General features: G+C 46.7%; 1 protein-coding gene across 1 annotated transcript in view; it reads left to right on the top strand.

Annotated features, from left to right (window-relative positions):
* Positions 1–21147: 21147 nt before the first annotated feature.
* EFS (embryonal Fyn-associated substrate) overlaps positions 21148–27788 on the top strand; it is a 44229-nt gene continuing 37588 nt past the window's right edge. Inside the window, exons 1-2 of the mRNA XM_075319177.1 lie at positions 21148–21251; positions 21430–21510. Of these exons, the coding sequence (XP_075175292.1) occupies positions 21505–21510 (6 nt within the window). The 5' untranslated portion in view covers positions 21148–21251; positions 21430–21504. The remainder of the gene's footprint in view (positions 21252–21429; positions 21511–27788) is intronic.

The following is a 27788-nucleotide window of genomic DNA, read 5'->3' as shown; positions in this document are numbered from 1 at the left end:
GTGCTGCGGACGCTGCTCTGTGCAGCTCTTTACAGTGGGCGGCTCAGCTCTGTGCGGCGGGCGACACTGCTTCGTGTGACGGGCGGTGCTCTATATGGCGGGTGGCACTGCTTTGTGTGCCAGACAGTGAGGTAAGGGCCATTCCGAAGATGTCAGTGGTGTGGGCTTCAAATAATGGCGCTGAGAGTCAGCGCATGCGCAGATGTAGCTCTCGACTCAAGCTCTCATCTGCACATACGCCGACTACGGCCGCCAATTATTTGAAGCCTGCACCGCCGACACCTTCAGGATCGCCAGTGCCTCACTGCCCTCAGCGAGCACCAGCACAGAGCAGTGCTGGTTGCCACAGCACAGAGGAGCGCTGAGTGCCTCAGCACAGAGCAGCCCCGACTGCCCCAGCACAGAGCAGCCCCGACTGCCCCAGCACAGCACCACAGCCCGCAGTGAGCATGTGGGACCCCCTCCTCACCACCCGCAGCTTCGCTCTACTTCAGCATCGCCCCTGCCTCTTGTGAACCCCACTCCACCACTGCTGCTGCCCCCCTCCGGTAAGACACCATCAGATTATAAAACAGACCCCATATTTTTTTTACCTTTTTTATCTCTAAATATGGGGTGCGTCTTATAAACCAATGCATCTTATAAAACGAAACATACGGTACCTAAATTTGGTTACTTACCTTTTTCATTGTGCTTTTGTGTGTGTATTTGTCATTTTTTCTGCTGCAGAATCTGGAAATACACAGTGTCAAGAATGCACTAATTACTCATTGTGGGAACTTGCTATACTGCTAAGGGCTGGTGCAGACAACTATATTCACAGTCCGAGTGCTATCCGACAAAACATTGCATCGCACTTGGATTCAAAGGAGCTGGAGAACTAATTGCCCACAATTGTGAACTGAAAGCAAAAATAGGCGGAACCCTCTTGCAGTCTCCTGCTAATTAAAAACGCCTGTCCCAAATGGGCGGAGTGCTGATCCAAGTAAGATGAAAACAGAGGGAACAGACCATGCAATGCGACAGCTGTAGAAAAAGACATGGCTGCACATCCAAAAATCATCAGTTGATCTAATGCTGCTAGGCAAAATTTATAAAACTTAACAGAAAAATAGTTTTTTTGTAAATGATATGCTTAAGTCCCTTTCACACAGGCTTTAACTTTGTTTTTTGTGTGTATTATACTGTGATCAATGTTGGAAAGGATATGAGAAGCTTTGTCATTTCTCCTTTTATTTATCCATATGTGAAAATCATTGATAACATACTGATTGTAAAAACTGACACATTGATGAAAATCTGATCGAAAGAACTGATGAAATGTAGACTGCTTTTTGGAGTTTGTGAATAATTGCAGATGTCTTAGATTCACGACTAAGTTTTTAGGGCTCGCTCACACCGCCGTCCGAGTGTGATCCCGTTTTTTGTTGGATGTTATTCTATGGAGATATGTATATGCCCAATTGTTTTCTAAGGAAAAATTCACCAGATGTCCAGGTTGCATCCAATTAGCGGCTCTCACTCGGCCATGCAAGTCAAGTCGGATGACATCTCAGTGCATTTCGATTTTCAAGGACTGACAGAATGGAGAAGATAGAGACATTTTCTCATTCATTTCTTCATCTTCTCCTCATCCAAGAAAATCGGATCACATTCTGATCATACTCTGATCAAACTGTGATCAGAGTTAGATCAGAGTGTGATCTACATAATCGACTTGATTCTCTTGCCATACACAAACATATGATCCAATTAGAAAATCAACCAGATCACCACAACCTGTGCGTGGCAACTGATCTCTTCACCAAGGCAAAATTTAAACTATTTAGCAACCAGTTCAAAGTCCCATTAAAAAACATCTTAATTAGTTCTTCGTATTAAAAATTCAAGTCAAATAAATATACAGCAAACAATTAAAGTATCAGCATGAAAGAAGTGGCAATATTTTGATACATTTCAAGCAGGGGCGGACACTGACAGCTTGGGGCCCCTGTGCAAGAAGTTGTGCCTGGGCCCCCCCCCCTTCTTCTATGGCAACAAAGCTGCAGGTACATATATATATATATATATATATATATATATACACACACACACACACCGTATTTTTCGTTTTATGAGACACGCCGGATTATAAGACGCACCCCAAATTTAGAGGTAAAAAAGGCTACAAAATAAAACAAAAAAAATAAAAAATGGGGTCCGTCATACTGCAGTGGTGTCTTACTGTAGGGGAGCGACAGCGGTGCTAGAGTAGGGCGATGCTGGTTGTTGTGTGGCTGGCTGTGCTGGCTGCTGTGTGGCTGGCTGTGTGAGGCACGGCGGTGCAGCTGCTGTCCCAGATGCAGGTGGTGTCAGCTTCACAGAAATGTCCCTCGGAATCGGCGTCTGCGCAGATTGAGATCTCGGCTCAATGACAATCCGAGATCTCATATGCGCATGTGACGACGCCTGGCGGCATTACTTGAAAATCACACCGCCGACAGAGCATCTCACCCGCCACACCGCCCTGCTCCACACAGCTCCACACCGCTGACAGAGCATATTACAAGCCGCACCACCCTGCTCCACACAGCCCCTACCGCAGCCAGCACAGCTCCACTGACAGAGCATCTCACCCGACGCAGCCAGCACAGCCCTTCCACGCCAACAGAGCATCTCACCCGACGCAGCCAACACAGCTCATACCCCTAACCGCAACCAGAACAGCGCCCATTCTCCACCTACCAGTGAGCTACATTCGGATTTTAAGAAGCACCCCTCATTTTCCTCCTAAATTTCTGGGAGGAAAAGTGCGTCTTATAATCTGAAAAAATACAGTGCGTGTGTATGTGTGTGTGTAGGTGTATATATATATATATATGTATACTAGAAGGTGGCCCGACTCTACGCATCGGGTATTCTAGAATTTACGTATTGTGTAGTTAATGTATGATTTTTGTTATATATATATATATATATATATAGATGTTGTTGTGTGTAGTTGCCAAGTGTTTGTGTAGGGCGCTGTACATGTTCTGGGTGTTGTCTGGGTGTGGCGGGGGGTGAGAGCGGTGTTGTTTGTGTGTTACATTGTTTGTGGAGCGCTGTGTGTCTGTAGCGTTGTGTGTGTGTTGCGCGGTTTGTGTGGGTGTGGGGTGTGTGTGTGTTTTGGGGGGAGGTATGTTTTGTGCAATGTGTGTGTTGTGCGGTATGTGCGTATATTTGTGTATGCCGTGGTGTTTGTGTGTTGGGTGTTGTGTGTGTGCGGCGTTGTCTGTGTGTGTGGGTGTCTGTGTAGGGCGGTGTTTGTGGTTCCCAGTGTGTGTGTGGTGTGTTGTGCAGTGCGTGTGTGGCGGTGTGTGTGTGTGTGTGTGTTTTGGGGGGAGGTGTGCACCCCCCATCGTGCTCCATCCCCCATGCTGCGCACCCCCCATCGTGCTCCATCCCCCATGCTGCGCACTCCCCATCGTGCTCCATCCCCCATGCTGCGCACCCCCCATCGTGCTCCATCCCCTATGCTGCGCACCCCCCATCGTGCTCCATCCCCTATGCTGCGCACTCCCCATTGTGCTCCATCCCCCATGCTGCGCACTCCCCATTGTGTTCCATCCCCCATGCTGTGCTCCACAGTCACACATCAGACAGTATACACGCACACATCTGATCGCATACACTCACACCCCACTTCTGCCTGTGCCCTCCGGTGTGCGGTCCCAGCAGCTGTGCTGCACGCAGTGCTCCTCTGCCTTCTGCCGACACGCACACACCCGATCGCATACACGCACACACCCGATCGCATACACGCACACACCCGATCGCATACACGCACACACCCGATCGCATACACGCACACACACATTGACGATATTGCACATACGCGCTCATACTCACAACATCCGGAGATACCACATGCTTCTGGCCATGTGATCCTCCGGCAGGTCCTGGAAGGTCACTGCACGCACAGTATCGCCGCCGAGAAGCAAGCGATATCACTGGATGTTGTGAGTGTGTGGATGCGATCTGATGTGTGTGTGAGGTGTGTGTGAGAGTGAGTGTGATCTGATGTGTGTGTGTGTGTGTCTGTTCTTATGTGTGTGCGTGTGTGTGTGTGTTCCGCCGCTGCAGGACCTTGATGCGCTCACCTGGGAGCCGGTGTACGCTGGTAACCATGCTACACAATATTACTCTCGATGTGTACCATGGTTACCAGCGTACCCCGCCCCCCGCTCGCACGGGAGCCCACACCAGCATACGCCGGCAACCCCAGCAATGCGAGGGTATGTGTCGGCTGGGTTGGCGGCGTACGCTGACGTGGGCTCCCGGGGGTACAGCACTCACCTGGGAGTCGGGGCTCCGTGTCGGTTCGGGGCCAGAGCGAGCGTGCAATGCGTGAGGGGGGCGGGGCGTGGCCGAGTTGCCAATGCGTGCAGGGGGCCGGGGCGAGAGGCCAATCCGTGGGGGGGCGGAGCCTGGGCGAGCGGCCAATCCGTGCGGGGGGCGGAGCCGTGGCGAGGCGAGCGGCCAATGAGACGCTTGTCGCGGTATACATATCTATATATATAATTGCCTTATTCTGTCTGTCTGTCTGTCTGTCTGTCTTGCTCCAAAATTGTGTCCTTACGGTGACACAAAGCCCCCCGCACGGATTGGCCGCTCGCCCAGGCTCCGCCCGCACACGGATTGGCCGGCCGCTCGCCCAGGCTCCGCCCCCCACACGGATTGGCCTCTCGCCCCGGCACCCTGCACGCATTGGCAACTCGGCCACGCCCCGCCCCCCTCACGCAATGCACGCTCGCTCTGGCCCCGCCCCCCGCACGCATTCCCCGAACCGACACGGAGCCACGACTCCCAGGTTACTACTGTACCCCCGGGAGCCCACATCAGCGTACGCCGCCAACCCAGCCGACACATACCCTCGCATTGCTGGGGTTGCCGCCGTATGCTGATGTGGGCTCCCGTGCGAGCGGGGGGACGGGATACGCTGGTAACCATGGTAGCATAGTTACCAGCGCATCAAGGTCCTGCAGCGGCGGAACATACACACATAACAACACACACACACATCAGATAACACTCACTCTCACACACACATCACATCGCATCCACACACTCACAACATCCTGGGATATCGCTTGCTTCTCGGCGGCGATACTGTGGAGTGACCTTCCAGGACCTGCCGGAGGATCACATGGCCAGAAGCATGTGGTATCTCCGGATGTTGTGAGTGTGAGCGCGTATGTGCGATATCGTCAGTGTGTGTGTGAGTGTATGCGATCGGATGTGTGTGAGTGTGTTCTGATGTGTGAGTGTGTGTGTGTGAGTGTATGCGATCGGATCTGTGAGTGTCGGGAGAGGAGCACGGCGTGCTGGGGGAGGCTGGGAGGAGAGAGACTGATGCTGGGGTAGGCTGATGCTGGGGTAGGCTGATGCTGGGGTAGGCTGGGAGGGTGTAGGCTGATGCTGGGGTAGGCTGATGCTGGGGGAGGCTGGGAGGGTGTAGGCTGATGCTGGGGGAGGCTGAGAGGAGAGAGGCTGATGCTGGGAGAGGCTGGGAGGAGAGAGCCTGATGCTGGGGGAGGCTGGGAGGGGGAGGCTGATGCTGGGGGAAGCTGGGAGGAGGGAGGCTGGGAGTAGAGAGGCTGATCCTGGGGAAGGCTGGGAGGGGGAGGCTGATGCTGGGGGAGGCTGGGAGGAGAGAGACTGATGCTGGAGGAGGCTGGGAGGAGAGAGGCTGATGCTGGGGGAGGCTGGGAGGAGAGAGGCTGATGCTGGGGGAGGCTGGGAGGCGAGAGGCTGATGCTGGGGGAGGCTGGGAGGGGGAGGCTGATACTGGGGGAGGCTGGGAGGAGGGAGGCTGGGAGGGGGGAGGCTGAGAGAAGAGAGGCTGATGCTGGGGGAGGCTGAGGCTGGGAGGAGAGCGGCTGATGCTGGGGACAGAGAGGCTGATGCTGGGAGGAGAGAGGCTGATGCTGGGAGGAGAGAGGCTGATGCTGGGAGGAGAGAGGCTGATGCTGGGGGCAGAGAGGCTGATGCTGGTGCAGCATGGGGGATGGAGCACGATGGGGGGTGCGCAGCATGAGGGATGGAGCACGATGGGTAGTGCGCAGCATGGGGGATGGAGCACGTTTGGGAGTGCGCAGCATGGCGGATGGAGCACGTTTGGGAGTGCGCAGCATGGCGGATGGACCACGTTTGGGAGTGCGCAGCATGGCGGATGGAGCACGTTTGGGAGTGCGCAGCATGGCGGATGAAGCACGTTTGGGAGTGCGCAGCATGGCGGATGGAGCACGTTTGGGAGTGCGCAGCATGGCGGATGGACCACGTTTGGGAGTGCGCAGCATGGCGGATGGAGCACGTTTGGGAGTGTGCAGCATGGCGGATGGAGCACGATGGGGGGTGCGCAGCATGGGGGATGGAACACGATGGGAGATGCACACCTCCCCCCAACACACACACACACACACAACACACCACACACACACTGGGAACCACAAACACCGCCCTACACAGACACCCACACACAGACAACGCTGCACACACACAACACCCAACACACAAACACCGTGGCATACATAAATATACGCACATACCACGCAACACACACACATTGCACAAAACATACCTCCCCCCAAACCACACCACACCCACACAAACCGCGCAACACACACACACACAACGCTACAGACACACAGCGCTCCACAAACAACGCAACACACATACAACACCGCTCTCACCCCCCGCCACACCCAGACAACACCCAGAACATGTACAGCGCCCTACACAAACACTTGGTAACTACAGACAACAACATCTATATATATATATATATATATATATATATATATATATATATATATATATATATAAACAAAAATCATACATTAACTACACAATACGTAAATTCTAGAATACCCGATGCCTAGAATCGGGCCACCTTCTAGTATATAGTCTGAACCTGTAATATACTACATCACTACAACTCCCCATATACTACACCTGTAAAGCCCCTTTCACACATCAGTTTTTTGCCATCAGTCCAATCCGTCGAATTTTGAAAAAAATGGATCCAGCGACTGATGCCGCTGGATCTGTTTTTTTCTCATCGACTTGTTTTAGCGACGGATTGCGACAGATGGCCTCACGTTTCATCCGGATGCATCGAAAAATGTTTGTCCGCCAGACGAAGACAACGTCCACATTAACGCTTTTTGTGTACGTCGAAAAAACGGACAGCGACGGATCCGTTGCCGTCCATCGTTTGCTAGAATGGGAGCCTATGGGCGCAGGATCCATTGTCATCCATCTAATGACAGAATCCAGCGATGGATTCTATTTTTTTTATCTAAGCATGCTCCAATTATTATTTAGCCCCCAGCTAGTCGGATCCGTTGAAAAACGGATCCGTTGAATTAGTTTAGCCACAATCTGCGATGGATCCGTCGAACCGTCACGAAAACGGATTGTGACTGATGGCAAAAAACTGATGTGTGAAAGGGGCCTAATATACTACATCACTACACCCCCATATACTACACCTGTAATATACTACATCACTACACACCCTATATACTACACCTGCAATATACATCACTACACCCCCATATACTACAGTTTCAATATATTGCACATCACTACACCCCCTATATAGTACAACTGCAATATACATCACTACACCCCCTATATACTACATCTGCATACTACATCCCCTATATACTACACCTGCAATATACATCACTACACCCCCTATATACTACACCTGCAATATACATCAGTACACCCCCAACATTAGTCACCACTCATTTCTCCCCCCTTATTGTCCCCTACTCAGGCTATTAGGGATCCCTGACCTCTCTGTACAGGTCCCTGTGGCTGTTGCTCTTGTAGGGGTCCCCACCGCTTCTTCTCCTGTAGGGGTTCTGGCTGCTGCTGCTCTTGTAGGGGCCCCACCGCTGCTTCTCCTGTACCAGCCCCCATCGCTGCTGCTCTTCTAGGGGCCCCATCGCTATTCTTGTAGGGGCCCCCACCGCTGCTTCTCCTGTACCAGCCCCCACTGCTGCTGCTCTTCTAAGGGCCCCCGACACTGCTCTTGTAGGAGCCCCCACCGCTGCTTCTCCTGTAGGCCCCCGCTGCTGCTGCTGCTGCGCTGCGCTGCCGGGAACGTTTCAAATGACACATACACGCGCCATACTAATGACATCAGGGCGCGCGTGTGTCACAGAGAAAGTGCCGGCAGGGAACAAAGGACAGATTCCTGCGTTACGCTGCCTGCACTGACTGTGCGGAGTTGCAGGATTGCTCCCTGCCCTACATGCTGCTTGTGATGAGGGCGATCTGACCAGTGGCCTGCTGGAGCCTAGAGCTCATTACTGACTGGCGAGCAAGAGCCCCCTGAACCTTCGGGTCCTGTGCGAGTGCACCGGCTGAATCGGCGATATGTCTGCCACTGATTTTAAGCAATTGCGCTATTGATTCATAGACCATGAATTTTATTTTGACTCCAGATAACCTAGTAAACATTGTCACTATGAAAATGTTGTTCTTTTTTGCTTCTTATTTTTGTTACAAATAAAACCCACCAAAAAATGTGAAGATGGCCATTAACTAATGAGGCCAGCAATAAGAAACATCTGATATTCAGGATATATAAACCACATATTTAATTCACGTGTTCACATAAGCAGCGCTTCCTTATCGCTTCCTTCATTATCTAGAGTTCAGATCACAGAGCAGGGAGCTAGAAGGAAATGAAATTCCCAGCAGCATCTCTTTGGCCAGAAAAAAAATCCTTCAAACAAAATATTAGGTTATCAGACGAACAATGCAATATTCCATTTTCATCATGTAAACAATGAGAAATCTTTGCTTTTGTGGCTACATAAAAAGTAGCCAATTCTATAGTTTTAATACATGTTTGAGGGTTGCGATTTTCTTCTATGGATTCATTGTGGTGAGTGGAATACAAATAAGCATCCATTACAAATGGTCTTGTGGTTTGTACACCCATAACAAAGGAACACAAGAAATTTAGTACTGGACAGATCCGAATGATTGTATTAGTAGAGACAGCTGACAGACAATGGAGACAGTTGTAGTCCAGAATGGACTTCATGGGAGGAGACATGGTAGTCTTTTCAGAGAACAGTAGAGGTCTACAGTAGAAATGTCCAACTAGGGCTCAAAGACTACACTGAAAGATAACAGGTGGTGTAGAGTCACATTATTAAATAATTAGGATGTAGGGTATGGAATGGAAGAGAGTTTTACAGTGATTTTGACTTTCTTAAAGGAAATCTGTCACCAAATCTGAGAGGAACATTATTCCAGCATTGTGTCATAGGGCTTCTTGCTGTAGGTCTAATAATATAATTGTTTTATGAGCAAAAGATTATCACTAAAGGACTAATAAGTCAGCTGCCAGGTAGTCCTTCATATTTATGAGCTCTGTATAACCACGCCCCCACCACTGATTGGTAGCTTTCTGCTTATGCACAGTGCACACACAAGACTGTTAATCAGTGGTGTCTGCACTGGTTATATAGAGTTCAGCATTCAGAGAACTGGTAGATCTGCAGCAGATAAAATAGTGATGTTAACAAAATGCACTAAATCAAGCAGCTTTCAAATAGGGTAAAAACATGGTGACAGATTCCATATAAGTCGTAACCGCCAATGCTATAAAACCAATGTGAGAAAGGCATGTATTTGCATGTGGTTTTCTCACACTACGGTAATGGGCAATTGATTCTGCAATAGAGACTCTTAAAAGGTGTATTTGCAGAGGACACCACATTCCTAAAGCATGACAGTGAGGTGGAGTTTTGATGCAGCAGTAGTCGTGGGCATTCCCACTTCATTCAATGTTCATGGGTCGCTCAAAGATGGCACGCAACTACTATTCCCTCCTCCTGTTAACATAACAGGAATATTTCCTAAGACTGCTTCTTACAGTGAACCATAGCTGTTGAATGCAGCAAAACTGGGGGAGAAAAATGCATTTTATTTACTATGGGCTGCTTCTGGTACATGTCGTCAGATTTTAGAGCTACGCTACGGCAAGTGGCTTACACTTAGGCAGGAGTCACAGTTGCGAGAGACTCGCGCGAGTCTCACATCGCATCACCCGGTACGGCCGTACACTCTCAGGACACAAGTGTCTCAACTGCATAGAAATACATGCAGCCGACCCGCTCCTGTCAGGAGAGTGTGCGGCCATGCCGGATGATGTGATGTGGGACTCTCGCGAGTCTCTTGCAAGTGTGACTCCGGCCTAATAGTGGCAGACCACACAGCCACTATGACCATGCCGCCCACCCGGCATCACACTTTTAACAGTGTCTGCATCCTGGATGCAGATGAAGTTGAGCACAATCATGGAATGGGGAATCGTTGGCTCCCTGTTCCATCATTCTGTCTCTGCCTTTGAATTCTGAGTCTCAGTGAAACAGGCACAATGATGTCTTTACATCAGAACCAGTGCGTGTGATAGCACATGCTGCAGAGATTGAAGCAGTTTTTTTTATTAATGAGCACCTGTATTGGGCTGTCATTAAATGTGTAAGGATATAAAGTGGGGCCATTATGTTGTGGGCGAGGGTTGCTATGGGTGCTATCATAATGTGTACAGAGCTGTGTGGGCATCATGCTAGGTATAGGGCTATGGGGGCCATCATATTGAGTTGGCTGAATGAGGGGAAATTATACTGTGTGTGGGGGACTATAGAGTCCATCATATGTGTGGGGGTGATCACACTGTGTGGGAGCATCATACTGTCGGGGGGGGGGGGCCTTCATACTGTGAGGAAGGGCTGTGGGGCCATCTTACAGTGTGGAGGGCTGTTCGGCCATCATGATGTGTTGAGAGCTGTGGGGGTCATCATATTATGTTGTGGGACTGTTGGGGCAACATACCATGTATAAGGCTGTGGGGACCATAATATTGTGCATAGAGCTTTGGTGCCCATCATATTCTGTCAGGGGACTGTGAGAGCCATCATACTGTTTGTATAGGACTGTGGGGGCATTATACTGTGTTGGGGGGTCACTAGGTGCCTTATAATATGTGTGGGGGAACTGTGGGGTTATCATACTGTGTGGAGGCAATATTGAGGCATCATACTTTGCTGGGGGTACTGTGGGGTAATCATACTGTGGAGAAATTCACTATAGGGGTACCATACTGTGCTTCTGGGGAATTTTTGTTAGCATCATACTTTATGGGGCCATGAAAGGTTAAGGTAGTGGGTTCACTAAGGGGCTTCAATAGTGGCACAAAAAAACCCTCTAAATCAATACAAATAGCAGAGAAGCAAATTGTATGTGGACTTTTATGTATAATCAATTAAAAATGTAATTACAGTTTAGGTTTTGTCGTTGCCACCCACCCCTCACAAATAGCAAGCACAAATAATTCTATGTAGACTCAGCTGGTGAGCTACAGATATCTGAGTCCTGGTCTCACTATGATTCATTGCATTGCCAGCTGCCACCATGGGGTAAATGAGTCTGTGAATTCAGAGGCTAGCTTTGATAAAGCTCTATGGGAGAACTGGAAGCATGGAGGAACGCCTGCATGCTGCGCTGTCAGCTTGTAAGCAGCATGCACTCACAGCATCTCATTACTAAGGGTTTTCTATGAAGGGGGAGGGGGCTGATATTGGTTGGAGGTGGATAAGTAAATAGTATTTATATATGGATGGATATCTATATGCAATTGATGAATAGATGTGTATTTTTAAACAAATTTCAATTGTATATGATCTAATTTTGATTGTATAAAAGTGGTGATGGATATAGAATTTATTATACAATATAACCAATGAACTCTTGTAGAGAAAGTCATAGCATTGGTATGTTATGGTGCTTTTTGCTGCATTCCGTTGTGTTTTTTTTGGCCGGAGAAATTATGTACATTGCCAGAATTATGTTTTCTATATATTCAGTATAACATATGTGCACAAATGAGTGGCCAGATGTTTGCTGTTTGTCTACAGGAAGAACATATGAATATCTCTACTCAAATAGCAGTTTAGTTTGTTGCTTTTTTTGTTAAATCGCAACCTGTTATCGGTAAAGTTTGTGTGTTTCTCTGTACATAACAAAAAACAGGTCTAATGGCTTTATCAATTACACAAGTCACTCAGCTGTAAATGACTAATTTGTTTAGACAGTGAGAAGACTATTCTTCTCACACAGAACCATCACTAATATGATTGTTCTGTGTATACAGAAAATCATGTTATCGGCAGCACATCACCTGTTTACACGAAGCAATGTGCTGCCGATAACCATGATTGCTGGGCTATTTAGGTGGGCCTATAGTCAGGAACAAGCATACCTATCAGGTTGGCTAAGGCTAAGTTCACATTTCCGTTGTGTTGCATCAGTCACAATCCGTTGCCTTGAGGAATTACGGTATCCTGCAAAATATTTTGAAGGAATCCTGTTTTTCCCCATAGACTACTATTAGTGACGGATTGCGACTGATTATGCTGCGTTGCATCCGCTGCGTCGCGGTCAGTCATTTTTTAACTGACCGCCGGGCGGGAGCAACGCAGCCTGTAACGTTTTTTGAGCAGCGCAATCCGTAGCATTTTGCTGCACATGCTCTCTCTGGCTCCCTGCCCCCGTAACCAGGATACACATCGGGTAACCAAGCAATGCGCTTTGGTTACCCGATATTTACAGTGGTTACGTGTGCAGGGAGCCAGCGCTAAGCGGTGTATGCTGGTAATATTCTGTCTCTTCCTGGTAGCAATGAATCCAACCGCTCTAATTATCAGTCCCTTAGATAACTGTATGATTTACTAACTCTACCGGCATCCACAGATAGCTTTAACTCTGCCCAACGATGACTTGTAGGAAGACAAGGAGAAACGCTGTAGTTTTCTTCTAGAATCTTGTATTAAGTACAAAGTAAAGGCAGGTGAAAAGGAATAATCTGTACAGGGTTATAGACATGTCTTCAGCAATGGTTCCTCTCTAGACTAAACTGAAGGAGAAGGGAGGAACTTTCTATACAGAAGCCAACTAAGGGAGGTACATAGGGACAAACTTCATACAGTCTAAATCTACCTAGTAACAAAAAGGAATTTCCTGATAGGAGGAAAAATATGCAATGCAAGAAATATATACAACAGGTTGTTCCCATTCATGGGACACAAAAGGTAACCAAGATAAATATCGGGTAACCAAGCAAAAATTGCTTTGCTCCTCAGTGCCACAGCCTCGCTCGGCTCCACCCACCCCGAACTCCGCCCCCTCGCGCTCCGCCCCCTGCACACAACGGAGTCCGACAAAGAAAATTCTGTTCTTTGTCATCCGTTGTACAGCGCATCAGTCACATGCGTCAAGCAACGCATCTGACTGATGCAAAACAACGGAAATGTGAACTTAGCCTAAATGGACCATTATAGTGCAATTATACGATATTCTGTGAATATGCATTCGTAGGGACTTGGCCTGGATAAACATGCTAGCGTGTAAGCATGCCGGCAATCACACAACAAATGAACAAATGATTATTTATTGGGTGATTCTATAATTTATGCTGGCAAAGAAATCACTGTTATCAGCAGCATGCAGCCTAAGGCTGGGTTCACACATAGCGACAGCGACAATGACGTCGCTGTTACGTCACCATTTTCTGTGACGTAACAGCGACCTTGTATGTCGCTGTTATGATCGCTGCTTAGCTGTCAAACACAGCGACGCAGCAGCGATCATAACGTCGCTACATGTGCAGAGAGCAGGAAGCCGCGCACACTGCTTAGCGCTGACTCCCTACACTCCTAGCTACAGTACACATCGGGTTAATTAACCCGATGTGTACTGCAGCTACATCTGCAGAGAGCAGGGAGCCGGCACTGGCAGCGTGAGAGTGGCGGAGGCTGGTAACAAAGGTAAATATTGGGTAACCACCTTGGTTACCCGATGTTTACCCTGGTTACAGCTTACCGCAGCTGCCAGATGCCGGCTCCTGCTCTCTGCTCGCTTCATTTCGTCGCTCTCTCGCTGTCACACACAGCAATCTGTGCGTCACAGTGGGAGAGCAACAATAAAAAAACGAACCAGGGCTGTGTGTAACGAGCAGCGATCTCACAGCAGGGGCCAGATTGCTGCTCAGTGTCACACACAGCGAGATCGCTAATGAGGTCACTGCTGCGTCACAAAAAACGTGACTCAGCAGCGATCTTAGCAGCGATCTCGCTGTGTGTGAAGCACCCCTAATGTAAATGGAGTGTGCTGCTGATCACATGATACTGTATAGGGGTAGATTTGATTGTATTAGTGATCGTTCTGTCCCCATCATTGTTTGACGACCTTTGTAAATAGGCAGGTAAACGAGCGGCAAAATCGCTATGTCTAAATGTATCTGTTAGGAGCAAAATTGCTATTAGTCTATAGTTGTAAGATTAATCTGTAGGTAGTGTTGAAATGTTAACCTGCTACCTTACTAAAAGTTTGGTTACTGGGAGAAAATAAACTACTTTCTTCCCAGGACGCGATGGTTTCAGTCATAGGGGTGCTGCACAGCAAGCTGTCAGTCATAGCGCTGGGGAGTGAATACAGCCGCTGCTCACTGGTGATTGTAACTGCTCCGTGCATGACCCCTATGAAAGCCAGCGGATCCCAGGAGGACAATTTAAGATATTTTTCTCTTGGTAGCCTTGTTTTAAGCAGGCGGCTGGGCGGCATGTTTACATTATTTACTAGCAGATTAACTCTAGATGCAAGCCCAGATAGGCAGGACCCTCTTCCTTCTGTACTAGTCTGTGTATTGTAACTTGTAAGTGTATTCTGTATGTAACCCCTTCTCATGTACAGCACCATGGAATCAATGGTGCTCTATAAATAAATATTAATATTATTATTATTATTATTATTATTATTATTATTAATAGATAAGTAGGTTCTCTTTAAGGGTATATTCAGACAGTCCCTCTGTGTGCTTTATGACTGTGGAAAGCCCAGAAAGCTGCATCTGCGGGATTTTTCAATGTGAATTTCTATTTTTGACAGCACATTGGGAGGCATACAGGTGTTAGTGTTGTCTGATTTTTTTTCTAGTCTGTTTTTCTACTGTTTACTGAAACTAAAACTGCAATTGTTCTCCTGTATGTAAAGAATGTGTTTGTTACATATTTGAGTGTGGCTTTACCCGCGGCATTTTCCCCATTGCAGTCAAGGAATGAACATCACACAGACACCAGGAACAAGTGGGGAATTGTTCTAATTGTTGCAACTTTTGTTTTCTTTATGTTCTCTGTTTCAGAAAATAACATTGTTTCTCTTACCAGTAATCATAAGTTGTTCGAAAACAGCACAAGTTCTTGTAGATGTTTCATGCCCATGTCTTATGTGTGCCGTTACAGAATATAAGGTATTGATAAATCTCCCTGTTATGTCCATGTCTTCTTTACATTACGATCCTATTAATGTTAGACCTAATAGTATGTTTTGAACATAACGGGGAGAAGAAACTTTATTACTAGTGACTTTTATTATTGATATATTCCCTGTGGCATAATTAAATGGCACTTAGGAATTCACATGTGGTTGCCTTATGCTATAATTGTTTGTTTTTTCAAGGTGTCACATTGGTAGATTACAAAAAAAATGCTCTTCAAGCCTTCGAAACATTGACGCCATTACAGTTCCACAGCGTGAACTTAAAGTGTGAAGTTGTGCCCCTCATATGCAGCCGTACATCTGCAACGATGCCCATATTCATGTTCAGAGCACAGCTGATCCTCTCTGCGAGCATGCATGTGGAGAAAGAGCCGCTGCCACTGTTTCCCCAACTTTCTTCTAATTTGTAAGATGAGACCAAATAATTGCAATTATGAGTGTTAATAACAATGGCGCAAAGTCTTGTTCATGAAAGAATCGTAATATTTCCAAAAGATTGGAAAAAAAGAAGTAGCAAAAGGTCAACTAAAGAACTGTAATGGTTGTGGTATACACACACACGCACACACAAACACACATACATACATACATATGTATATATATATATATATATATATATATATATATATTCAGTCATGGTCAAAACTGTTGGCATCCTTGACATTGTTCCAGAAAATGAAGTATTTCTCCCACAAAATAATTGCATATACATATGTTTTGTCATACACATATTTATTTCCTTTGTGTGTATTGGAACAACCCCCCCAAAAAAACAGAGAGGAAAAATGAAAATTGGACATAATTTCACACAAAACCCCCAAAATGATCCGGTCAAAATTGTTGGCACCGGCAAGTTAATATTTGGTTCCGCACCCTTTGGGATAAATAACTGCAATCAATCGCTTTCTATAACCATGATTAAGCTTCTTAAACCTCTCAACTGGAATTTTGGACCACTCTTCGTTTGAAAACTGCTCCAGGTCTCTCATATTTGAAGAGTGACTTCTCCCAACAGCAATTTTAAGATCTCTCCACAGGTGTTCAATGGGATTTAGATTATTGCTGACCACTTCATAACTCTCCAACACTTTGTTTCCATCCATTTCTGGGTACTTCTTGAAGTACATTTGGGGTCATTATCTGGCTTGAAGACCCATGACTGAGGATGCAAACCCAGCTTTCAGACACTGGACAATACATTGCAACCCAAAATCCTTTGTTATTCTTCATTTTTCATAATGTCTTGCACTCAGTGCCAGAGGAAGTGAAATAACCCAAGAACTTCTTGGACCTCCACTATATTTGATTGTAGGTACTGTGTTCTTTTCTTTGTAGGCCTCATTCTGTTTTTGGTAAACAGTAGTGATGTGCTTTGCCAAAAAGCTCTATCGTAGTCTCATCTGTCCACAAGACAGTTTCCCAGAAGGATTTTGGCTTACTCATATACATTTTGGCAAACTGTAGTCTAGCTTTTTGTGTCATCAGTGGGGTCCTCTTGGGTCTCCTGCCATAGCGTTTTATTTCATTCAAATGTCGACTGAAGGTTCACGCTAACACTGATGAACCCTGAGCCTGCAGGATAGCTTGAATTTCTTTGGAACTTGATTGGGGCTGCATATCCACCCTCTGGACTATCCTGCCTTGAAACCTTTCATCAATTTTTCTCTGCTGTCCATGGCCAGGGAGATGGACAGTGCCATGTGTTGTAAACTTATTACATTGGGCATCATGGATAAAGGAACATAAAGATCTCTGGAGATGGACTTGTAACCTTGAAATTGCTGATATTTTTCCATCATTTTGGTTCTCAAGGCCTCAGACAGTTCTAATCTCTTCTTTCTGTTCTCCATGCTTAAGGCCACGTCTCACTAAACAACATCGCTAGCGACATCGCTGCTGAGTCACGTTTTTTGTGACGCAACAGCGATCTTGCTAGCGATGTCGCTGTGTGTGACATCCAGCAACGACCTGGCCCCTGCTGTGAGGTCGCCGGTCGTTGCTGAATGTCCTGGACCATTTTTTGGTCATTCCTCTCCCGCTGTGAATCACACATCACTGTGTTTGACAGCGAGAGAGCAACGATCTGAATGTGCAGGGAGCAGGGAGCCGGCTTCTGTGGACGCTAGTAACCAAGGTACACATTGGGTAACCAAGCAAAGGCTTTGCTTGGTTACCCGATATTTACCTTGGTTACCAGCGTCCGCAGCTTCTAGAAGCCGGCTCCCTGCACACGTAGCCAAGGTACACATCGAGTAACTATAAGCAAAGCACTTTGCTTAGTAACCCGATGTGTACTATGGTTACCAAGCACAGCGTCGTTACACGGGTCGCTGGTGGCTGATCTCTGATCACTGTGGAGATCTGCCTGTTTGACAGCTCACCAGCGACCATGTAGCGACGCTCCAGCGATCCCTGCCAGGTCAGATCGCTGGTGGGATCGCTGGAGTGTCGTTAAGTGTGACGGTACCTTTAGTGTGGCAGACACACAGTGCAAAGATTGAGTCAACTTCTCCTCTATTTATCTGGTTTCAGGTATGATTTTCATATTGCCCACACCTGTTACTTGAAACAGGTGAGTTTGGACAAGCATCATCTACTCGAACCAATGTTGTTTACCCACAATTTTGTAAAGATGCCAACAATTTTGTCCGGCACATTTCTGGGGCTTTGTGTGAAATTATGTCCAATTTGGCTTTTTTTCTCTGTCTCTTTTGTGTGTTGTTCCAATACACACAAAGGAAATAAACACGTGTGTAACAAAACGTGTAACTGCAATAATTTTCTAGGAGAAATACTTCATTTTCTGGAACAATTTCAGCTATGACTATATTTTTGTACCGTGTTAGCCATATACGGTATATATGTATATACCGCAGTTGAAACCAGAGGTTTACATATACTTCTAAAAAGACACATCTGCATGTTTTTCTGACTATCTGACATGAAATCAGGACAAACCTTTCCAGTTTTAGATCAATTAGGATTACCAAAAGTATTTATATTTGTCAAATGCCAGAATAATGAGAGAAAGAGATGTTTTAAGGCATTTTTATTACTTTCTCAAAAGTCAAAAGTTTACATACATTTCATTAGTATTTGGTACTATTGCCCTTAAACTGTATGATTGCATCTAACGTTTGGGATATCCTTCCACAAGCTTCTCACAATAGTTGGTAGGAATTTGGGTCAATTCCTCCTGACAGAACTGGTGCAACTGAGCCATGTTTGTAGGTTGTCTTGCTCGCACCAGCCTTTTTAGCTTTGCCCAAAAATTTTCTATAGAATTGAGATCAGGGCTTTGTGATGGCCACTCAAAAACATTGACTTCGTTATACATTAGCCCCTTTGTAACCAGTTTTGCAGTATGCTTCGGGTCATTGTCCATTTGGAAGACCCATTTCCACTCAAGATTTAAGTTCCTGGCTGATGTCTTGAGATGTTTCTACAGTATTGTCACATAATCTACTTTCCTCATGATGCCATCTATTTTGTGAAGTGCACCAGTCCCTCCTGCAGCAAAACTAGCCCTGAACATGATGCTGCCACCCCCATGTTTCACAGTTCAGTTGGGGTGGTGTCCTTAGGCTTCAAAGCTTTTTGCTTTTTCCTCCAAACGTAATGATAGTCATTATGGCCAAACAGTTCAATTTTAGTTTTGTCAGACCACAGGACAGGTCTCCAAAAATGAAGGTCTTTGTTCCTGTGTGCAGTTTCAAACATTATTCTGACTTTTTTATGTTTTTTTTGGAGTAATGGCTTCTTCCTGGCAGAGTGGCCTTTCAGCCCATGTTAATACAGTACTCATTTCTCTGTGGATAATGACACAATCCTACCAGCTTCCTCCAGCGTCTTCACAAGGTCTTTTGCTTTTGTTCTTGGGTTGATATGCACATGTCTGACCAAAGTACATTCATCTCTGGCACACAGAACCTGTCTCTTTCCTCAGTGGTATGATGGCTGGTCATTCCATTCTTGTTTGTATTTGGTTTAATTGTTTGTATAGATGAATAATCAGGCACCTTTAGTTATCTGGAAATTGTACCCAAGGATGAACCAAACATGTGCAAGTCCATAATTCTCGTCCTGAGATCTTTGCTGATTTCTTTCGACTTTCTATGATGCTACACAAAGAAGCAGTGTGTTTCAGGTGTGCATTAAAATACATCCACAGGTGTGTCTCTAATTAACTCAGATGTTGCCATTAAACCTATCAGAAGCTTCAAAAGACATGACATCATCTTATGGGCTATCCCAAATTGTTTAAAGGGATAGTACTCTTAAGGGGGTGTTACACGCAGCAATATCGCTGGTGAAAGCACCCGCCCCCGTCATTTGTGTGTCACAGGCAAATCGCTGCCCGTGGCGCACAATATCGTTCGGAGCCGCCACACGGGACTTACTTGCCTAGTGACGTCGCTATTGCCAGCGAACCGCCTCCTTTCTAAGGGGGCGGTTTGTGCGGCGTCACAGCGGCGACACTAAGCAGCCTCTCAATTGAAGCGGAGGGGCGGAGATGAGCGGGACGTAACATCCCGCCCACCTCCTTACTTCCGCATTGCCGGCGGCTGCAGGTAAGCTGCAGTTCGTAGTTCCCGAGGTATCACACGTAGCGATGTGTGCTGCCTCGGGAACGACAAACAACCTGCGTGCTCAACAATCAACGATTTTTTAAAAAGGAATGACGTGTCAACAATGGACGATTTGGTATTTTCCACCGTTAACGGTCGTTCGTGCGTGTCACACGCAACGCCGTCGCTAACGATGCCGGATGGGCGTCACGGAATCCGTGACCCCGGCGACATATCGTTAGATACGTCCCTGCGTATGACGGGGCCTTTAGTGTATGTAAACTTTTGACCAAAAACAGGAATTGTTTATCCTGATTTCATGTCAGATAGTGAGAGAAACATGTATGTGTCTTTTTATACAGAGTAGATGTAAACTGGTTTCAACTGTATATATAGTGTGTGTGTGTGTGTGTGTGTGTGTGTGTGTGTGTGTGTGTGTGTGTGTGTGTTTCTATATACACATACATACATTTAAGTGATGGATGGATACACATTTATGTCAGTGACCGATGGATATATAAATGTATAGATATATGTAGAATTGTACTATACTATATAGATATATAATATAAATGTCTATTTACACATACATACATTTAAGAGACAGATACACATTTATGCAAGCAATAGATGGATATATATATATATATATATGTATACACACACACGTATATACACCCGTATATATACACCCGTATATATATATATACACCCATGTCCCTCCGCAGTTGCGGGTGCCGGCTGAGTGATGCAGCAGGGGCTGGTGTGGGGGATGGAGCAGAACAGAGGACCCCTGTGTGTGGATGCAGTGTGGGCAGGAGGCTGGTGCTGACTGTCCCTCCATACAAGAAACTACTGTTCTCGTGAAAACCCAATTCACAGCCGCCTTTCAGGGAAAGCCGCCTCACTCTGAGGAAAATCACTTTATTGTATGAATAAGCTAAGGAGATTCTGCTGGCACACAGGTGGTTAATCACCACATCTGCAGCGGGCTTCTCCACACTACGTCCTGATACCTGAGGGGTTAACTGTGCCTCCGGTGAGTGAGGTGTTAATGAGAGCCCATCCCCCGCCCCCTCAGTCTCCTCCACGTTCTGTTGCTGGTACAATTGGCTAGATAGGGGCTCATCTCCTATTTCAGCCCCTCCCGCCGCCATGTCTCCTCCCGCCTTGTCTCCTCCCCGTGTCCCCTCCTCCCATGTCTCCCCCACCTTTGTGCAGTGCCCTTCCCTCCTCCCGTGCACTGTGCTGCTGTAGGACAAGACCCAGGACTTGGGATGAACTCTCACTTTTGAGGTGAGCCCCCCACTCCTTGTTCTCTGCCTCCATTTCACCTGTGCCTTCCCTGCCTCCTCCCCTGGCTTTACTTCCTTGTGTTCCTTCCTCCTGGGCAGGTGGCAGTGCCAGCTTTGGCCATGTTTCCTATAGCCAGGGATGTTGGCGTATTCTCACTGTGTGTGTTGTATTGTTCCAGGTGCCAGGCTGTGTGAGGACCTATGTTTTCTGAGAAAACTCCATTGGCATGTGAGTGAGTGGCACAGAGGACGCAATGCCAGTAAGTGCCCAGCTCTCCTCAGTGACTGTGTCCCCGGGTCATTCCCATGTTTGTTTTCGGCTTAGTGTGGGGTGTGTATGGGAAAAGTCACTGTGGTGACATCATTAGGTGTACCGTGCCGCAGGGAGATACAAACCTGCAAGGGGTGTTCAGAGATTTCTCTATTTTATTAATTTCTAATATTTTATTGTATTTTTTCACCTTTGAGTTATCAATCTCTATGATGACGGTAGTGCGGTAATAGTCCAGCTCCTTGGATTACATGGGATTAATGAAAAAGTTATCCTATGGCTTTTGTGCCCTTTGGTAATGACTTTAGGCACCAGAATCTCCGCATTATTTTATCTGCCATAGTCTTATGGACGCCTTCCTTTATACTCGTCACATCATTCATATGTCCTAGTGTTACACCAGCTGTATGTCCAACTAGACAGGTCCAGTGACTTACATATGTAGTGTGCCCTTAAATTTACCTTAGTGTATGTATGTGTGTGTGTATATATATGTATATATACTGTACATATATATATATATATATATATATATATATATATCTCCACCACAATCTCCAGCCCTGCCACTGAATGAATTGAGCTCGACCTCGCTCCATTTAACCATGTCAATCTTCCTGGGATTGTTAGGGGTCCCTGTAGTGAGACCCCATCAATTGGGAAGTTATTCCTTAGCCAGGGGGTAGAGGGTATCTTCAAACCTTTTTATGGAGGACCTGTCAGCAGGTGAAAAGTTGCTCTTATCTTATTCCCGCTGTCCCCTCCGTATTCATATTTCTTGTTTTTCTTAATTCCGCCATACAATTCCAGAGATATGGGCCTTTTCATTTAGAGCTAATTATTATGGCCTTTAGAAGAAAAAATTGTTTCCAGCCACGTTATAAAATTTCTTGGCTTTATTAAAGGTTCATGTTAAAAACATGCAGTAAAACAAACCATTAAAATACCATGGTTAAGAGATGCGTTTCGGATGCCTTGTGTCCTTAATCATAGTCCTTACCACAATGAGTCCATACCACCATGGGGGTGCGGCTTGCATATTATTTGGGGGCGAGTCTTTAGGCTGCTCTGTATTATTACTCTAGGAGCCCTGCCCCCCTTGGAAAAGACCATTACCGCTAAATAAAAAAGGCTTAAAAATAAATAATAATAATAATAATAATGTGGGCAGGAATAAAATAACCGGGTGGGTGACAGGCTCTCTTTAAGCATGGATAATTATGGCTTACAGTGGGTACGGAAAATATTCAGACCCCTTTAAATTTTTCACTCTCTGTTTCATTGCAGCCTTTTGGTAAATTCAAAAAAGTTCATTATTTTTCTCAATGTACACTCTGCACCCCATCTTGTCAGAAAAAAACAAATTTAGAAAGTTTTGCAAATTTATTAAAGAAGAAAAACTGAAATATCACATGATCATAAGTAGTCAGACCCTTTGCTCAGTATTGAGTAGAAGCACCCTTTTATGCTAGTACAGCCATGAGTCTTCTTGGGAATGATGCAACAAGTTTTTCACACCTGGATTTGGGGATCCTCTGCTATTCTTCCTTGCAGATCCTCTCCAGTTCCATCAGGTTGTATGGTGGACAGCCATTTTCAGGTCCCCAGAGATGCTCCATTGGGTTTAGGTCAGGGCTGTGGCTGGGCCAGTCAAGAATGGTCACAGAGTTATTCTGAAGCCTCTCCTTTGTTATTTTAACTGTGTGCTTAGGGTCATTGTCTTGTTGGAAGGTGAACCTTCGGCCAAGAGCACTCTGGAAGAGGTTTTCTTCCAGGATATTTCTGTATTTGACCGCATTAATTTTTCTTTCAATTGCAACCAGTCGTCCTGTCCCTCCTACTGAAAAACACCCCATAGCATGATACTGCCACCACCATGTGTCACTGTTGGGATTGTATTGGGCAGGTGATGAGCAGTGCCTTGTTTTCTCCACACATACCGCTTAGAATTATCACCAAAAAGGTCTATCTTCATCTCATCAGACCAGAGAATCTTATTTCTCATAGTCTGGGAGTCCTTCATGTGTTTTTTTGCAAACACTATGTGGGCTTTCATATGTTTTCCACTGAGGAGAGGCTTCCATAGGGCCACTCTGACATAAAGGTGGAGGGCTGCAGTGATAGTTGACTTTGTGCAACTTTCTCCCATCTCTCTACTGCATCTCTGGAGCTCAGCCACAGTGATCTTGGGGTTCTTCTTTAACTGTCTCACTAAGGCTCTTCTCTCACAATTGCTCAGTTTGGCTGGACGGCCAGGTCTAGGAAGAGTTCTGGTGGTCCCAAACTTCTTCCATTTAAGGATTGTGGAGGCCACTGTACTCTTAGGAAACTTGAGTACTGCAGAAATTCTTTTGTAACCTTGGCCAGATCTGTGCCTTGCCACAATTCTGTCTCTGAGCTCCTTGGGCAGTCTCTTTGACCTCATGAGTCTCATTTGGTCTGACATGCATTGTGAGCTGTGAGGTCTTATATAGACAGGTGTGTGCCTTTCCAAATCAAGTCCTATCAGTTTAATTAAACACAGCTGGACTCCAATGAAGAAGTAGAAAAATCTCAAGGAGAATCACAAGGAAATGAACAGCATATGACTTAAATATGAGTGTCTGAGCAAAGGGTCTGAATACTTATGACCATGTGATATTTCAGTTTTTCTTGTTTAATAAATTTGCAAACATGTCTACATTTATGTTTATGTCTGTCAAGATGGGGTGTAGAGTGCACATTAATGAGAAAAAAAATGAACTTTTTTGAAGTTACCAAATGTCTGCAATGAAACAAAGAGTGAAAAATGTAAAGGGGTCTGAATACTTTCCGTACCCACTGTATACTGTAAATGTGACGTTTCGGCCACAAAACGGCCTTTGTAAATCCTGAATCCGATGACAACAATGATCGTTTTGTGGCAGAAATGTCATTGTGCCATTTGTTGGGGTCTGATATGTATCTCATACAATAAAGACTTTGAGGAATAAGTCAAGTGTCTTGGTTATGTCTTTGCTGGGTCTGTTGGTGCTTGGCGAAGAGTTGTCCCATGACTGTACAGAAAATAGGAATGGTGCGGGCATCTCCCACTACAGAGCTTTAGGCTCCTATCTACCATAAATCTTTAATAGTATTGTTCTTGTATGGGTAAAGGGATCTTTGGGACCCCCACCCCAGGCTACAGGGCTTGGGTGCGACTACAATCCCTGCACTTGTTATCATTACGACTCTGATCCCACATGATAAGGTTCCATTTTTACCCTTTCGTCATCAAAATGAAGAGCCAAAAAATGTAAGAAATAACAGATCTATTACAGTCACCAACAGTGGCTGACTAACACTACTGACTATAATTGGTTTCCATCATGTGTTTGTTGTTTGGCCAGGTACAATAATACAGGCAGCATATTTTATTCTCCAGTAAGGCAGAAAGCTCATTTGCAGGCCATTTTAAAATACACTTTGCTTAGGGAAAGGTGTCCAATACTATTGTCACAAGCAGGGGACGCTTCACACTATGTAAAAGGAACTGCTGCGTTTCTGAAAATGACCATTGGATACTCGGAATAATTTTACCAGTTATGGAGTCTTAATTCATTGCTGGTTTGATAAAGTTGGTTCAGTTTAAACAGAATTTAGGCAGTGACCAAAGTTTTAGGAAATAATTGTGGCAACAAGGGGCTAGTTGGTGATTTGGATGCTAAGGCCTAAAACACACGGCGAGAAAAACGGTGCGAGTGGAGTACGATAAAAAATCGCATTCCACTCGGACCAATATTAGCCTGTGTGTCAGCACACATGAGCGATTATATTCTCAGCCCTAATCGGACCGAGAAAACAATTGCAGCATGCTGCGATTGTAATGCGATCATTGTTTCTCTCGCACCCATTCAAGTCAATGGGGCAAGAGAAAAATTGCACTGCACTCGCGGTACACCAGTGTACCATGAATGCAGGTCGAGAATGGCAATAGCCGTCAACGGAGGAGAGAGGGAGATAAATCCCTCCCTCCCCTCCGCAGCATCGGCGGCCCGCCTCAGCGCTGGCCTGCCCCTCCTCAGTGCCTGGCCGCCCCCCGCAGCTGAGGTCCGCTCGCACGATTGGACCTTAGTCGCAGGCACACTCGCATGACACTCGGCCCTGCTGTACTGCCGGTGTGAGCCGAGTGTCATGCGAGGGGATTGCAGTAATCCCCGTCTGGCCCCAGCCTAATATAAACAGTAACATGCTTCAGTATAATGGGCTCAGGCTACTTACACGCAGCTATATTACAGACACAATTTAGCTTGTATATTATGGATTCAGTTCTTAGATCACCATGGATTAGTTCAGTAGAGCTGCAGGGGGCCTAACTATAGTAGATCCGTAGGCTGCAGTCATACTTGGACCCTGGAACTTAGCGAGAGAGGGGCAAAAGGTTCCTTTGGCTCATATGAGAAGTGCAGGGCTATCAAAGAGTTATGATCGTTAGGTTCCCTGTTGGAGATTTTGCATTGGGGCCCAAGAACTTCACGTTACGCCACTTAGGCTATGTGCGCACGTTGCGTATTTGCATGCAGTTACGCTGCGATCTGCACCGCAGCGTAACTGCATGCGTCCTGCGTCCCCAGCATAATCTATGAAGATTATGCAGGAGACGTGCGACGTGGCGTCTTAGAGCGCAGCGCTTCGGCTGCTGTCCGAAGTGTGCGTTCTAAGAAGTGACATGTCACTTCTTTCCTGCGCTCTGCATGCAGCCCCCGCTCTGTCTATGGGAGGGGCTGCACTCAGAGCGCATGGAATCGGCTTTTTTTTTCACTACGGACTCTTTCTGCAGCGATTTGCAGCGCACGTGTGCTGTTCAAATCGCTGCAGAAATTTCTGCAGGGCCAGTACGCAACGTGCGCACATAGCCTTACAGGAGGTCTAAGTTTGGTTCTGTAGAACTCTGCCTGTTTCACAGATCCTGCGAGGCCTAATTCTGAGACATGTGAAGAGCAATTTTACTAATGGTATAGGAATTAGCTACAGATCTACGTCAATGCGGACATGACTCATTGTACAGAGTACAAAAAATGGCCAGAAAAGAAGTGCTCTTGTGTAAATTAATACTTTTCATTAAGGCTACATGCGCACGCTGCTTTTTTTCCTGCTTTTTTGCTGCTTTTTTGGCTGCAGTTTTTTCAGCAGAACTTTCTGACATCTGACTTCCCAGCAAAGTCTATGAGAAGTCAGATTTGTCATGCGCACATTGCAGTTTATTTGTCAGCGTTTTTTTTGTCAAAAGTTTGTGACAAAAAAAATGCAGCATGTTCATTCTTCCTGCGTTTTTGTCAACATTTGTCACCCATTGAAAACAATGAGGGCATCAAAAACGCAGGAAAAATGCATGCTAATCAAAAGTGGTGCATTTTACCTGCCTTTTACCTGCGTTTTTGCTAGCAAAAACGCAGGTGATTTGTCAGGAAGTGAGGTCAGGCAAGTGCTCCCGTCCCGTCCTCCACGTGTTCCCCGAAGTACCGCTGTCCCCAGGGGAGATGATGTGGAGGACGGGACTATCAGCAGCGGCAGCGAGAGGGGGATGGACATTGGCAGCTGAAAACATTGATTTTTTCCCTCTCGCTGCTGCCGCCGCTGATAGTCCCGTCCTCCACGTGTTCCCCGAAGTACCACTGTCCCCAGCGTGCACGCACAGGGGAGATGATGTGGAGGACGGGACTATCAGCAGCGGTGGCAGCGAGAGGGAAAAATCAATGTTTTTAGCTGCCAATGTCCATCCCCCTTTCGCTGCTGCCGCTGCTGATAGTCCCGTCCTCCACGTGTTCCCCGAAGTACCGCTGTCCCCTGCGTGCACGCACAGGGGAGATGATGGACCCCTCTCACTGCCACCGCCGCCGCCGCTGAAAGTCCCGGGCTCCACGCTCCTGCCGTCGGCTCCACGCTCCTGCCGTCGGCTCCACGCTCCTGCCGCCGGCTCCACGCTCCTGCCGCCGGCTCCACGCTCCGGCCGCCGGCTCCACGCTCCGGCCGCCGGCTCCACGCTCCTGCCGCCGGCTCCACGCTCCTGCCGCCGGCTCCACGCTGTAGCGCGATCAGCTGAGCTGTCACTGAGGTTACTCGCGGCCACCCCTGGATTCAGCGGTGGCCGCGGGTAACTTCGGTGACAGCTCAGCTGATCGCGCGGCTCTCTTCATTAGCTGCATGGAGGTGACCGGAGCGGCGGTGTCTGCTGCTTCTCCGGTCACCTCCATGCAGCAGAGCTGGATGCGACGCTTGAGCATGCTGGATTACGCCGGACATGGAGGG

Source organism: Anomaloglossus baeobatrachus, chromosome 1 (assembly GCF_048569485.1).
Source record: "Anomaloglossus baeobatrachus isolate aAnoBae1 chromosome 1, aAnoBae1.hap1, whole genome shotgun sequence".
Lineage (NCBI taxonomy): Eukaryota > Metazoa > Chordata > Amphibia > Anura > Aromobatidae > Anomaloglossus > Anomaloglossus baeobatrachus.
This window is presented reverse-complemented; position numbering and strand designations above follow the sequence as displayed.